The 15,140-nt window shown below is 38.4% G+C and overlaps 1 protein-coding gene across 1 annotated transcript; it reads right to left on the reverse strand.

The window, feature by feature from the left end:
* Positions 1 to 4,165: 4,165 nt before the first annotated feature.
* On the reverse strand, positions 4,166 to 12,940 carry UPP1 (uridine phosphorylase 1). The gene is made up of 7 exons (XM_018070170.2): positions 12,875 to 12,940; positions 9,907 to 10,024; positions 9,243 to 9,401; positions 8,068 to 8,182; positions 7,398 to 7,607; positions 6,179 to 6,325; positions 4,166 to 4,720 (listed from the first exon to the last, which is right to left on the reverse strand). The coding sequence occupies exons 1-7, from the start codon at positions 12,925 to 12,927 to the stop codon at positions 4,581 to 4,583; spliced, it is 942 nt and encodes a 313-aa protein (XP_017925659.1). The 5' UTR covers positions 12,928 to 12,940; the 3' UTR covers positions 4,166 to 4,580.
* Positions 12,941 to 15,140: the final 2,200 nt, after the last annotated feature.

Genomic DNA, 15,140 nt, shown 5'->3' on the forward strand with positions numbered 1-15,140 from the left:
GGTTTTAAAACTTGACTGCATCATAATAGCATACCATCAACACTTCACGTCTAGCCTACAGTTTTAATACAATGTAATTAGAGTAGGCTGGCAAGCGCATTCAAAGAAACATAATTTCATGTGTTAAATAGGTTAAAGCCCAGGAGCCAAAAATACTGTTTGGTAGACAGGAATGCAGTCAAATCATGTGAGAATATGGATGGAAATCTGGCAAACTAGCCTATTTTCCTATCACCACCCACCATTTCTTTCACAAGGTTTATTGAGTGATCACAAGGCTTTTACTCTAACATTAATAGGAGTACTACTTGTAGTACTCCCAGACCTGTGTCCCAGACAAAGTGTCTGCAGGTTGACATCAATAGTAGCATCTTTCCTTGGAGACACTTCCTGGGTGCAAAGTTAGGGCATGATGAAAAATGTTAGTTGTGGGCAAGGTTAAATAATAAGGCTGATTAAAATGGAGCTACATGTTAACCAACTAAACAGACCCAATCTCTCAAAGGAGGATGGTGGTTTGTTTGAGCTTCTGGGAAGCACTAGGAATTTTACTCTTGTAAAATGACATACAAATACTATGCCATTAAATTGAAAATTTTTCTCATAGTTATAAGCTCAGCACCAACAAGAAGCATCTGGAATCAGGTTTCTGTGTTGTGAAAACAGACTCTGTCTTTTGCTGCTGCTTCACTTTGTTTGTAGCCTGAGCAAAAGCACTGTCCCTGTCAGCATTACTCTTTCTTCCATTATTGTACCATGGAGTTTCAGATTTAACGTTGCTCTGTTCAGTGACCTCCTTTCTCTTCAAGCAGAAGATTTTTTGAACTGCAATTTTATCCATACTCTGGAGTATAATATTTAATGGCAATTATTTTAAAGATAAAACATGCATTTTAGTCACTCAAAGACTGATAAACTTTCAGGGAAACCAAACCTCAGCATCTTGTATCAAACTGTAACAGTGTCATCAAATCACACTGCTGTGCTTTTTTCTACTCAGTTGTTGTGTGCAGATTCAGTTCCCAAAGCCCAGTTTGCTGCTTGCACTACTGTGCACTGCAGTCAGAATATAGCTGGCTGCTGATGGGCAGGTCTGAAAGCATTCACCTGTCACTTGTCAATGGAAATGAAAAACATCCCTGATTCAACCATATAAGTATTTTATTTAGGAATATATATTGAGATCCAGACTTGAGATGAAAACCCAGTTCCGTAACACAATTCACTGAAATATCTTTTCAAGGAATAATGTTAAAAAAAAAAAAAGAAATATATTTTCCATAAATACTGAAATTACTGAATTATTTTGCTTGGGTTTTTAAAGGACAGTTAAGAAAATTTGTAGTTCAACCATTCTGGACATAGGTCATTCCAAAATAATCCTTTTCAGGATTTCTCATACCTTCCATTAAAGAAAAATGCAAAAGTAAAATGCCAGAAGTAAAAATCTACTCCTTCAAGTCACTAACTGAATTACTGCACTTTCTCAGTCTCTTGCAAATGTGAAACCACTGCATTATAGCATGTCTTCATTATAGTCTCAGGCATTTCTTTAACAAAATGGTAGGAATGGGTCAGAACACCATGAATCACAGAACAAACCATTGGTAGAAACCACTGTTTCCTCCCTTCACTCTTCCACCCTATTTGTACCTTCTACCTTTCTTTGCTTTTATTCCTTCTGATCCCTGGATTAAATTGATTCTGTAGTGTATTGGTAGGGGCAGGGTGGCACATAGAACCATAGCAGGCTCTTGATTTGAAACAGAGGTTTCTGATGTTTGAAGGATTTTTAAACCTACCACAAGACACTGCACTATGTAATATTGAACATATATGTAATATCACGTGTGTTTTTTTAAAATATCACCACTTTAAATCCTGATTTATGTTCTACAGAAAGAATGTGAATATTAAATAACTGAAGTGCTTATAAAACCTGTAACTATTATATAACTTTCTATGGATGTCTCCGTAAAACCTACAGGAACGTAACTTCACAGCCGGATGCACACAGCTGACTCACTTCTTTATCTCCCTGTCCAGTTGCAGTCACAAGGGGAAATACAATTGTTCTTATCAGGGTAACATTCTGGCAAGTTTCCTCTGAAGCTAGGAGAGGTATTTTATTGCATGCCAGATGTGTTTGTAGAGCTGCTTCTTGCATTAGGATAACAGCATCAGAGGACGGTGATCACAGGAAGCAGGAGGATACTTGGTCTCTTGAATTCTAATTTTAAGCTGTCATAAACCCCTTTATTCCACTTGGTAGGAAGCACAGAAGAAAAATATTTTAGCAGACAAAAATGTACAGTGTCCTAAGGAACAGTGAGATGGAGAAAGGACATATGGTGAATGGATCATCTTCAAGGGACTTCTGCCAGGGTCTTGGGCATTGATTTAATACAGTAGTTGCATCACCCCACGAATGCCTGACCTGTAGCTCCAGCTCAGCCAGGCCACAAGACCATCAGCATGCAGTACATAAGAGTTTTCATATTAGTCCTCAAGATAGAAGTGCTTACTTTATATGACTGTAAATACAAAAGCTTTGTAGTTTCAATTGACAGTACATGCCGTTAAAATGACTCAAGAACCTCTTTTTAACCTGTTTCTAGATTCTTGGTGTCCTTCTTTTAAAAAGACAATCACACCATTTCAGATTCATACTCCCAGGACAACTGCAGTAATATGCTTCCCCAGCCAAAGAGCCACATTAGGTGTTTGTTTGTTTTCTAGCTAAAGCATTTTTACTTCTCTTTAGGTGCTTCTTAGTAACTATTTCTTGTACAACAGCAAACTGTCTCCTCCAAGCCCATACTGGCCAATTTGGTATAAGCTTTTCTTCACACTAGAGTGCAGCACGCTGTTTCCAGTGATGTCCTTTTCATCTCGTTACTGTTTTGAGAACAGGACGTTGCAAAGAAAAGATGTGCTTCATTGCAGGTTTCCCAAAGGACCTCACAAGCTTTGTCAATGACTAGGTAAGCACTAGGCATGGTTAAACACAGATTTTTTTTTTTGTTAATTATTACAACTTTTTTAAAACAAGGCATAAACAGTTTAAACAAAATGTGGAGCCATTTCCACCGACCTCATTCCTTTAAGCTTAGGGAAAAAAGGTTTTCTGTGAAAACTTACATGCACTGTACATACTCATCCTAAATGAGAAAGTGTGGTTTTAAAATTAAAAGAAGATTAAATCAGTAACATTTAAAAAGTTACTAATCTGTTCTCCAGCTGAAAATTCATCAAATTTAAGGAGGTTGATTCTTATTGGCAGTTTTCTGTTCACGAGAGTTACCCTTCCTTTTTGAATGTTTCCATCACATTGCTTCCGGTCTCTGTCACTTGCTGAACGTGCTGACTACTAACATCACACCTTCATAGTTCTAACTCTTGTGCTTGTTAATAGTGTGCAGATTACAATCCTCAAAAAGCAAATCTCATTTTGCTGGATCAGCAACAGCTGTTCTGAGAGCTTATTCAGACCCTTTTGACCTGTGACCTTTTCTAGGACTGAACACCCCACGCCAGTAGAAAGAAGAAAATAAAAAACTCCAACACATTTTCTTTAGCTGACCACATATTTATATTCTAATCAGAGCAGCAAAGTAGTAATGAGTATGATTTCTAAAAAAATTCCAAACACTTAGGCCAATAATAATGGAAAAAACTGCAACTGCAGAAGGGTTTTTGATGGTATGTACAGTCAATAGATATTCTCCAGTTCTTCAGAAGAACTAGAAACCATTGCAACAGTGAATGTTTTGTCCTGAAAACATGGAGATGAAAACCAATTAAAAAGGAAAAAAAAAAGCTACCATAATACAGGCCTGTGAACATGCTGTACATCTGAATGCCGATTCCTCTTCATAAGCAGAAGGAGCCTTGCTTCAGCAAAAGATTGCAAGTTCTTCAATGCATAAATGTTTCCTGGATATTGATTTAATTGTATAGTTAAAGTATGGTTGGATAAACACCTAAGAAGTACAGATATTCAACAGCTCAGTGTCAAGTCCTTCAGGCTTAGAAAATTCAGTCCCAACACTCTGCAATTTCATTTAATTTTAATATAGGAAAATAGTATTGTTTATTTGTCAAAGTTTGCAAAAAAAATAAACTGCATTCACTTTAAGTTTTCTTTACAAGTGAAGCAACAAAGACAACTTACATAATTTTTATAACAATGAGGAAGGGATTAACATTTTTAAGTTAATTTGGTGGTTTGCAAGTATTTGGCAATAAAGTTTGATTTCTTTCCTAGTTTTTTCTTTTACAGCAGGGATAAATAAAGCTTTTTTATATATTATAGCAGGCTTGTCCTTTACAACAGATCCACTTTCCAATTCATGGAAAAGTGAGTTTTATATCCAGCAACACATAACTAAGCAAAGCTTAACTGAAGTCCATTCAGCACATTCAGTTCCCAAAGAACAGTGACATAAATGATTAACTTCCACAGACACACGGAATGCTGTAAGTCATCCTGAGGCAAAAGACTTGTAATGCACAGAAGTTGTAACCGTGAGTTCATCTGTACAAAGGCCTTCTCTTTCTTGAAAACAAAGATGGATATTTCATGCTTTCCCAAGACATTTCTTAATGAAATATCCCACTAACTTCTGTGGCCTCTGCTGATACTCCACAAGGACATCATGTGAGCTGCTGATTTGATCTCCTTCGAGCCGATTCAGAAGAGTGACACACACTACAGCAGCTAGAAATTAAAAGACAGGATTAGTTAGGAATAATATTCTGGCACTCGTACAGTCCAAAAGCATAAGCATTTGAATGAACAGCTAGAAGACAAGAATTACAAGAGAAAACTAACCCCAAAAAAGGGTGTGCAGTACCATAAGATGCTAGTGTACTAGCATACTGTGAAGGATATAAGTCAGAAATTGCTTAGATTGCTACATTAATGAAGCCAGAGCTCTCAGGCAGCTGTAGACACTTATTGTTATATCATGATTCTTATGTTTTTCTGGATAGGAAGGATATTTCACAAGTACCCAGGACTTGACTGCTAGGAGGTGACTAGACACACTGTTCTAGCAGATGTAGTTACAGCCCTCTCCCTTACCCCAGCCCAAGTGCCTGTGCTGTAGGTGCCATCCCTCAGGAAGCAGCAGATAAGCCCCTTCCACATTCATAGACAGGGAGCACTGCAAGCACATGAGGACCCCATGGACCATCTCAGGTTCATCTGCTGCCTTTCAGCCCCAAAGGCAAAATCCCTCCTTTCACTCCAGCTGAGCTCTGTCACTCAACCCTATCACTGTGCTCTGTTTGGGGTTTCTGACAGCGGGAATTTGCAGAGCACGAGCAGTAAATACACATTACAGACCTACAAGGCAGAGACAGCAAAAAGGACCAGGCTCCCTAATGGCTCAGGGATACCACTGGTTGGGTTTTTAATCACTCAAATCAGTAAGTACTAAGGATGTTTGATATAATTGTTGATCTTTTTGTTTATACTTCTTCATTTCATCCTCCTTAAGTTTAAGAACTTTGAGAAACATCAGTGTTTTAAATTGGCAAATCCCTTGCTAAGGAAACTGAGAGAAGACAGTTTAGACAGTAAGAAGAAAGACGCTGTATGACATTATTTGTAATTGCTTTTTTTTCCCCTGATCTTTGCTGAAAAATTAGTTAGCTTGTGTAAAATATCTGAAAATTCATTTTATGATTGGGAATGGTTTATTCATGATCCTACTAAAACTCTTCAACTGTTTAAGAATCAAACTCTTACATCTACACAGAATACTTATATTTTCACTTGATATGAAAGTATAGAAAGTTAGTATAGTTCTATATATATGAGAATCACCTGATTGCTTAAACTAACCAGTTGTTCTCTGTAAACTTCAAAAGCTAACTGAAGATAACAAATGAATGATAGGGGTAATTAGGCATTTAAATGATTTACATGGTTGCCAGGGGCTGGAATAGCGAATGTCAGTAGCAAACTCTGTAAAAACTATGTGAAGAAGTTTGATAAGTTGTGACACATCTGATACAAATCAAGCAATCGCAGCAACAAAATTATAAGCAGAACCGTTGGGGGTTTTTTTTATATGCAGAAGGTACGTTAACACTTCATTTGCAGTTTTTAACCACAAACTCCCTGCAGAAAAATTCCTGTAGGTTGGATAAAGTGACTAAGTTGGTTTACCTTTGACACCGCTGAGATTACACATTGCAGCAAATACGGAAGACTCCATCTCAATGTTTCTGACACCAGAATCATAAGCTTTCTTCAAATATTGGAGTTTTTCTTCTTCATCATATAAGCAGATTGCACCATCCAACCTGCCCTGTCCTAGAAAGTAATTTTGTGGAAAATTTCAGAGTGATGAGCAAATTCAGTTTCGAAAACACCCAGTTATTACTGTTTCCCTTCTACAGTTCAGCTTCTACTACTACTACTCTTTATTTTTGCACACAAGACAAATAGGAAAAAATGATTCTTAGCTATTGCTAGAGGTTCCACATAATAGTTGTATTTTTTATAATGTGAATCATGGTAATTTAACTGGTCTTCTTCAGCTTAAATTCTCAAATTCATAAACAGGAAACTGTACATAGTAGATTCCCGTATGTACAGCAAGCATAAAAATTCAGCAACAAATCTTAAGTTGTATGCAAGTGCTGCATTTTTAATATGTTTAATCACTATCTAGAAAAATTGCCAGGTTTGAAAATGTTTTTGTGTTTCTACTTTGAAAGGATGAATACTTTATTAGTTACAGACTCTCTAAGGTAAGAGATGAAGGGTCTCTTAAGCTAACTAGGCAATATTATTATAATTTTTTGAGAAAGTGGGATCAGGTGCCATTTATAAATATATAGATTTAGGAGATCAGAAAAACACCTGAATGTCTGTATGTTTATCCAAAGTAAGCCTTGGAGGTTTGTGCCTCCTACAAAGCAGTACTGACACAACTCGGCAAAATATTGTCTTCAATTGTCTGATCACTGCTTTGCTCAAAATGAAACAAGTTACAACAATTCTTTTAGAAAATATTTACTTTAGGTATTTAATCAGTGCAAAGAAAACCAACCCCAAACCAGTCACAAATAATTCTCATTCCTCTATTTGTGACAAATATACCTGACAAGTACATGAGAAGTGTATAGTAGACTATATGTACTTCAGAGAATCTATTAAAGCTGGAGGAGCATCTCCACAAAATTAAAAGTTTAATACAGCAAACTGGTAAGTACAATGCTTAATTTTATGCAGATGAAGAACTGGTTCATTACGATTGGTGAGACAACCCACAGTAAGGAATGCGTTCTGTTCAGTGAACTGGAAGCTTAATGTTATATTATCCAATATTTATCTCTTGCTTCTTACCAATAATTTTCTGTTAGTCTGTCACCAGCCTTACCCTCATAGAAATCCAAAGTGCACATGGTGTTCCCAATGACTGTGTTGAACTGACCGATTTCTTTACTGCACTGCATCAGCTCCTTAGCCAGCTGTTCATCTAGGTTAGTACTGCGAATTACTGTCTTTCCCAGAACAACCTGTTCCAACTGAGGTTTGAAGGTGGCATCTACAGACTGCCTAGTTATAACCACTGAGCCTGGCTCCAGACCTGCAGTAAAAAGAAATAGATATAACTTCACAATGCAGTTAACACTTTGTTTCCACACACATAAAACATATATCTTGACTCAATCCTGCTTCTTTTATAGGTGGTAATTTTGCCCCTGAATTCATCAGGAGAATTTTCTGCCCATGCCTATCTGCTTCCATTTATTATTACAAATAATTTCTGAAAGAATTGAATTTTTTCTTTTTCACTATATGTTCTTTCTTATATCATATTTACATAGAGGACAAGAAGGTCCTTCTCACATCCAGATCTCTTAAGTGCATATTCTCTATCAAAAGGCAGGTTTTGCCTTTACTTTCAAAATTACAGAAGAAAAATTATTCATCTCCTGTGGAAAACTGTTTTGACCATCAATCACTTACACAAAGAGAGATGCCCAACTTTCCTACAAAGATACTTATGTTTACAGAAATAAAACAGAAATCAAGAGGGAAAATACCTATTCCACCAGAGGTGCCAATGCGAATGATGGTTATGTTGGAACACTTGGCATGATACAACAATTTGATCAGCTCATGCAACATGATTGAAATAGAAGGAATGCCCATACCATGCTGAAAAAAAGCAGAAATTCATACTCCACAGTCATATAGATAATGCAAAATATATATGGAAAAAGGAGCTGAACATTTTCTCCTTTCTGGTATTTTTTTCCAAATGCCACCTAACTCACTCCCACAAAATCCCCAGTCTCTGGGCCTACTGAGAGGCTATTACATATAAACAGAGAGACTCCCACTGGCTTTGGTAGATTGTGGATGAAATACAATATTTCTAAAAATCATGACTTATTTTTAGAAATTTTACATTTCTAAATGTAAAATTTTCAAGAGTACAATCAGTGTCCTTTCCCAATCGCTGACTAATGCACTTCATCATGGAACATTTCCTAAACACAAGAAAAACCCCACTCTGACTTTTTCACCAACCCGAAGTGCTAGTGAATAGTTAAGCTAAATTATTTTCAAAACAAAAGACATCATAGTTTAGTCTCAATGTTCAGCAAATAGAAGTCCACCTTAACTTGCACAACACTATGATAATTACAGATCGAAAGAAAGGGTGCAGAGTAATATTACAGTTTTGCAATTGCAATTGAAATATGTAATTGTATTTACAAATTAAAGGTATGAAGTTTTAAAATGCATATATGAGTTGGCAGCACCAGTCCCATGACATGCTAGTCTTAAGCTATAGTAGCATATTTGACAGTGCCATTGCAGAGATGCAGCTCTGGATGTGATACAGCCATTTTCTCCAGTACCCCACATATCTCAAGTGACATTTTTCCCCCATTACATAGGGTACAGAACAGGGATGAGGCAACAGTAAGTCTTCTTAAAAAAGTGATAACACCATTCCTGCAACACCTCAGAGGTACACTGAGAAAAAAGGATGCAAGAAGGAAGGAAGGTGCTGGAGGCTTTCCCTCTTATGAAAAAGGGCTGAAAAGGAAGTCTTAATTAGCTGGCTGCACTATTTTGATCATGGCTGATACAAACTTAACAGCCTTACTCAGTCTATTGAGTGTTTAAAAGAAACGTGCATTCATATTTTCTACTTTGAACAGCATCGCTGAACTGTGTCCCGTATCAGATGACATGAGGTACTTACACTGACAGACAGAACAGGTCCCACTTTGTACATGGCGTAGCGGTCAGTGCCCGCGCAGATGTTGGGGTAGTCACAACCAGTGCTTCCAAGCCCCAGCTCCTCTGCTATGTAGGCAATAAAAGCTTTCATCCGTGAAGGGCTTCCTCCAACACACACAAACTGCGGTGGATGGTATTCAACAAAGCAAAACCAGTTGCATAATTCAGTATGTCAAAGAACATCCAAAGAACAACATGAGTATATGCAAACACTTTCAGTAAACACTAAGTTATTCCCAGACATAGTTCTTCTCATAATCATTCTAAAACATCATGAAGAAAAATCATGGAAAAAACCCTCACCTGTCTACATAGCACTCAAATGCCTTCATCCTGTTTAAACTAGTAAAAGACAAATATTGGCATGAAGACCCAATAAACAGGAGTTCTAACTGAACAGAGCCTACAGCATTTGCCTTTTTACTGAATGGAAAGAGACAGTCAAAAACGATTATCCCCAAATTTTTTAGATACAGAAAGTGACAAGAACCCACAAAAACTTTTGCCCTTTGCATTCACTCCTCAATCAGTGGTACGCTGACACATTTAGTCCTATTTTGAAGACAGCTACTCTTTCATTTTCTGCAGAAAAGATGAGGCTTGCTGCACAGAGCAAAGTATCTTACCTTTACATCTCCAAACAGTGCTGGAAAATCATGGGTACCAGTCCCAAGAGCAAAATGGTACAGGATGTCTTCTTTCATTTTCTCCAGGTGAGGGTTGCACAGATGGATAAAATTCTCTCTGCCAAGACAGCAGCATTGTGAAACATATAGAGTGCATACAAACCCACATGTTGAACAGATGCCAATTCTTCAAAGTCAACCAGTCAGAGCTGGGAAATACCACACCCATATGTATGCCTGCACTACGTAATTTTGGTTCCTCATGCATTGCGCTAAGGAAATCCAAAATTTTGTAACTGCCATACATCCTGTAATAAATCACATATGACATTTAATATTCCATTCATTGCACAGAATGAAATTGCTGAAGAAAAGTCCAGCTGCTAGGATGCATTTGCAACTGTGCAACATTCACCTTAAACAATATTAAAGCTGTGAACCACAGTGGGTCTTTATGGTGAACAGAACAATAGGAGCAGGACCAGGGAATATTCAGTAGACTACCTTACTACAAAGACAATCTATAGCAAAGCTGAAAAGCAAACAACCTGTTTTGACTGAAACTCACCACCACCACCACCAGCTACCTGAGAAGGAGGGGATAATTTGGGCTTTATAGACAGGCATGAAGTGGATTTCTGTCAGTTTGTCTCCCTGTGTCATAAACGCAGGAGGAAAAATATCCTACAGCGTGAGACTGATAAGGGTACAGAGAATCTGAAATAGGAGAGGAAAGAGGAAAATGGAAATCTGAAGCAAAGAAAAAACCATAGGAGGGGAAAAAATCAACAAAAAGGGAAAAGAGAGGAAGAGGTAAAAAGAATTAATTTCTTCTTAAGTTGCCTCTTGTAAGGAAGTGATACAGCTTAAAAGAAAAATAAAAATTGATCTGTCTGAAGAGCCAGGAAATGACAGGCCAAAGAGGGAAACCTGAACTACTTGGCATATGGGATCACCTTCGTGGAAAATTCAACAGTGGACTACCTAAACAAGCTGCATGATTCATAAACTGTCTGCCTTCTGTGCTTGATGTTTTAAGTTCAATTGAAACAGGTAGGAAAGACTAGTCAATAATCACAAGCTTAAGCAGAATCCTGGCCAGTACTTCAAAGTAATTTCTGAGAGATGGAATCAAGTAGTAAATAGCTTTCAGACACAAGAAGATGGGTTAGCTTAATTAATGGCTTAATGGAGGCTCACTTTAGGCACAACACGGCTCAGCAAATTCAAACTGCTTTGTCAGAGGAGACAAACAAAACGTTCACCTGAATTTTATGCAAAAAAGCATTAAGACTTTGCAGGAACAACTCTGAACAGAGGCATTTAGTGCTATTTTTGATGGTTTAGGTTATTTTGTCTGCCTTCTAATGCCTCCCTGGAAAAGCTTTCCTGTAGGTCCTATGTAGGTCCTACCTGCCAGTCCAGCGCAGGATGTATGGGTTACCTTAGAAAGCCTACAGCGGCCAAGATGAGGTCACTGAACTATTCCTCAGAAAGCAAATAGTTACAACCCAAACATTCTGAGTACAGCAATTACTTCTGTTCTCGGCATTCTCTTTCCAATATCACTAACTATCCAGTAACAACTGCACAACCAAGGAAAGAAGTGTCATCCCAACCCACTCTATCTGTTCTTGCGCACCACAGACAACCACCTTCAGCAACTGAAGGAGCTGCCCACTCAGGCAGCTGGTCCATTCACCCCTTCAGTAGGAATTCGCTTCCATCTCTGACAGGCCCCATTTGCCTCTCTTCATACAAATCCTGCCTGAGGTGGAACCAAAGACTGGCTGCCTTTGTTCTTCCTTCCAAGAGACCTGTTTGACTCTGGAAGAACTAAAGAGCAGGTTTATGGCTCATCAAGAAGGCAAAGACAGCCTTGGAGTCTGCCAGCTCATGTGAGCAGAATTCCCAGGCTGCCTTCCCTGAATTATTCCTGTTCATTTTTGTGGGACTCCCTACCCTTATTTACTGGGTCACTCACTAATGCAGATCCAATATCCGGCTGTGCTGATGTTCATTGGAATGGCTTTTACATACAAATAGGATATGATTTGAAATCACTTTACAGTTTGTTCTCAGGCAAGCAAAAAAGAAATATTTCCTTCTTTATGAGAACACCAGCAATAAAAGCTTCTCTTCAGGAAATAAAGTGGGAAAAGGCGAGGCCTCTATTGAAACTACAGGGAAACTCATGTGGTGTGTGCCAACACCACTGTCCTCATGCCTGGCAAAACACAGCCTCCTTCCTCAGCCATGGCTATATTCCACCTTTTTCATCTCACCAACAACACTCTCCGAGCCCCCACCTCACTGCAGCGCAGGGCCATTACCAATTTGCACAGCTTATCTGCACATCCAATTGTAGACTTGGACCCTAAGGTAAAATGGGCAATAAAAACAAACATATTTTTATGTGTACATAGGACCAATGCCATGGATTTACAGTAGAGGCAAAGTTTGCTTGATAAAAATCTTTGGCATGAAAATCTCAGGAGAAGAAAATTTATTTCCCTCCAGCTATTGTAAGGCATCTACAACTTCTGAGGTTTTAAGCAAAATACAAGTATCTGAAGACTAAACATGCATGTATGGTATTAGTAAAATAAGCTTACAGTAAGGATTAGAGAAACACACTGAAATATTTGTTTCAACTCTTGAAGCAGGTAGGTCTGGCCATATGCAGCAACCAAAGTCAATATTTCAGTAGCTCACCGGATTAAAATAAATCAATAAATAAAAACATCACTCAGGCTTGGAAAAAATCACCGTTCAGACAAAGGAAAATGGCTTGCTCTGTGTAGGTGTGGTAAAGCAATAAAGCATCCATTTGTCAAAACAGCTCCTATTGGATACTTGATGTTATAATCAATATTTGCATCGTACCTTAACTTAATGAGTGTGTAATGAGTTTGGGGAGAAAGGTTAAGTGTAAACTTGGACAAAGTAATTAATTTCTGAGTCTTACTTTGAAGCCTGTTCATCATCAGTTTTCTTCTCATTTGAGGCACCAGGAGCCATGTGTGTTTATACCTAGAATTGTATTAAAAAAATAGATATAAGCACATCAGAATAGTCCCATCTGTAAACCTAGAAGCATTAATAGTGAGAGAAACCTTCTGTATCTATAACTCTCATGAATATTAAATCCCCCAAATAATCCAGCCACACTACAGCTTTTATAACTGTAGCAAAAAGAGCATCTACAATTTTTATGGCTGAGCATCACCATAATTCATCACCACTTTCAAAACCCTCAAGCTTAAACTAATCCCTTGCTAACATAACCCCCACCTCACAACTGCCTCTGTCCTGTGCTATGAGCAGCAGCAGGCTCATGAGACAGAGAGAGGCAAGTCTCATTGCTAACTAACCCTCTTTTTTCCGTACCTCCCACAGCAACAGGAACTTCTGAACCAGCTTCAGCCCCCTTCCACGTCTGGCTCCAGAAAGTCTACAGAGTTCAGCTCTAACTGTCAGATGCCCGAAACCCAAGTCCAGGAAGTATCTTACTCATAATATCCTCTTCATTAAACTCTTCCTACTGACCTTAAGAACCCTTTTGTCTGCCACAGCGTAAAGGCAAGGAACACGAAAGTAAAACATGACTCCAAAAAGGCACAGCGCTTCAGCTTATCATCCATCCTGAAAATCTCTTTTGCTGATCCATTGCCCTAACCTATACCCAAAACCTTCTCCTTTCTGCATTCTTCTTTATATTTAAACAGGCAAATGCATCACTAAGGCTTTGGTGCTGATACAAAGACAGAATTATAATTACAGAACGACTCATTTGTTATTATTTTCAGAAGTGACTAAGGCTACGTGCCGAAGTTGATACTTTCTGGGAATGCCCTTCTGGGAAGTACTGAATCACAAAGTTTTGCCAGGATCACAAGGAGACAGAAAGAAATTGGTCTTGCAATAGAATTACATCATATGTGAATTTTGAGAGAAGTGAAAAACAAACAAAATAAACCACAGACTTGCCTGTTAAAAGCCACTGAATAATGGAAATGTATTAAAAATTATATAGACAATTAGTTTTCTTCATTTAAAATATTAAGCTTTATTAAACAGACCTAAACTTCACATGTACTAGATATACTGTGTACAACCACCTGTGCTCAAGGAGGTAGAGTATAAAAGTCGCTTTCAGAATCAATTACCCATCCTTACGGTGGTATGATTTGAGTCAGCTACTACAGGAAATTACAGGAAAAATGCATCATTTCTTCCAAGAAAACTACAGTGCCATGAGCCCTACTAAAGAGGAGTTGGAAGTTATATAGAGGAGTTGGAAGTTAAGAAGAAGAAACAGCAAAGTGATTTTTATGTACTGGGATGACATAGGGTTACAAACAAACCGAGGATATTAATTCAGCTGTTGTTCACAGTATTTAGCATCCATGTGATTTTTAACAGTGTTCTTCGTTCTGTGATCCCTTAAATAATGATATACTTCAAAAAACTGAGAACAAAGTTCTGACGGTCCAAAGGTCCAGCATACCCTCTCCAACAGCATTTGGCTGCAGGTGCCTTGGCAAGAATGGAAAGTAAGGAGCAAACATAAAGCAGCTTTCCCATGGCAGACCTTGCCAGCAATCAGGTAGTAGCTGACAAGCAGCGAGTTAATGTAAAGCCACAAAACTCTCACACTGTCTAAACAGATGGAAACTTTTACAGCCACGTCAAAAGTTTCTGTAGTCTGCCTCAGCCTAAGTTAAAACTGACATTCGACAATATGCTCCTGATTCAGCTCAAGAAAGGGCATGGTCTGCTTTAACATGTATGCACATCATAGGATGGTTTGGGTCAGAAGGCACCCTAAAGATCATCTAGTTCCAACCCCTCCTCCACGGATAGGGACACCTTTCACTAAAACAGAGAGCTCAGAGCTCCATCCAGCCTGGACTTGAACACTTCCAGGGATGGGGCATCACACAACTTCTCTGGGCAACCTGCTCCAGTGTCTCACCACCCTCATAGTGAAAATTCCTAGCATCCTCAAGAGTGAAGAACTCGCATCTCATCTAAACCTCTAAATCCTCAGACTGGTGTTTTAAAACCATGCAGGATTCATTACAATTGCCATCTTTCACATCCTCCCCACACCCGTCATTTTTTGAAGAAAGCCAACAGCCAACAGCTTCTGTACGGAAAAGCTCTGGTTCGGCGTTGATCCATCATCAGGAAAAGATGAAGTCGCTGCAAAACTGATTTTACCCCGCGGG

The sequence above is a fragment of the Manacus vitellinus genome, unplaced genomic scaffold (genome assembly GCF_001715985.3).
Source record: "Manacus vitellinus isolate BGI_N305 unplaced genomic scaffold, ASM171598v3 scaffold_17_pilon, whole genome shotgun sequence".
NCBI classification, from domain to species: Eukaryota; Metazoa; Chordata; class Aves; order Passeriformes; family Pipridae; genus Manacus; species Manacus vitellinus.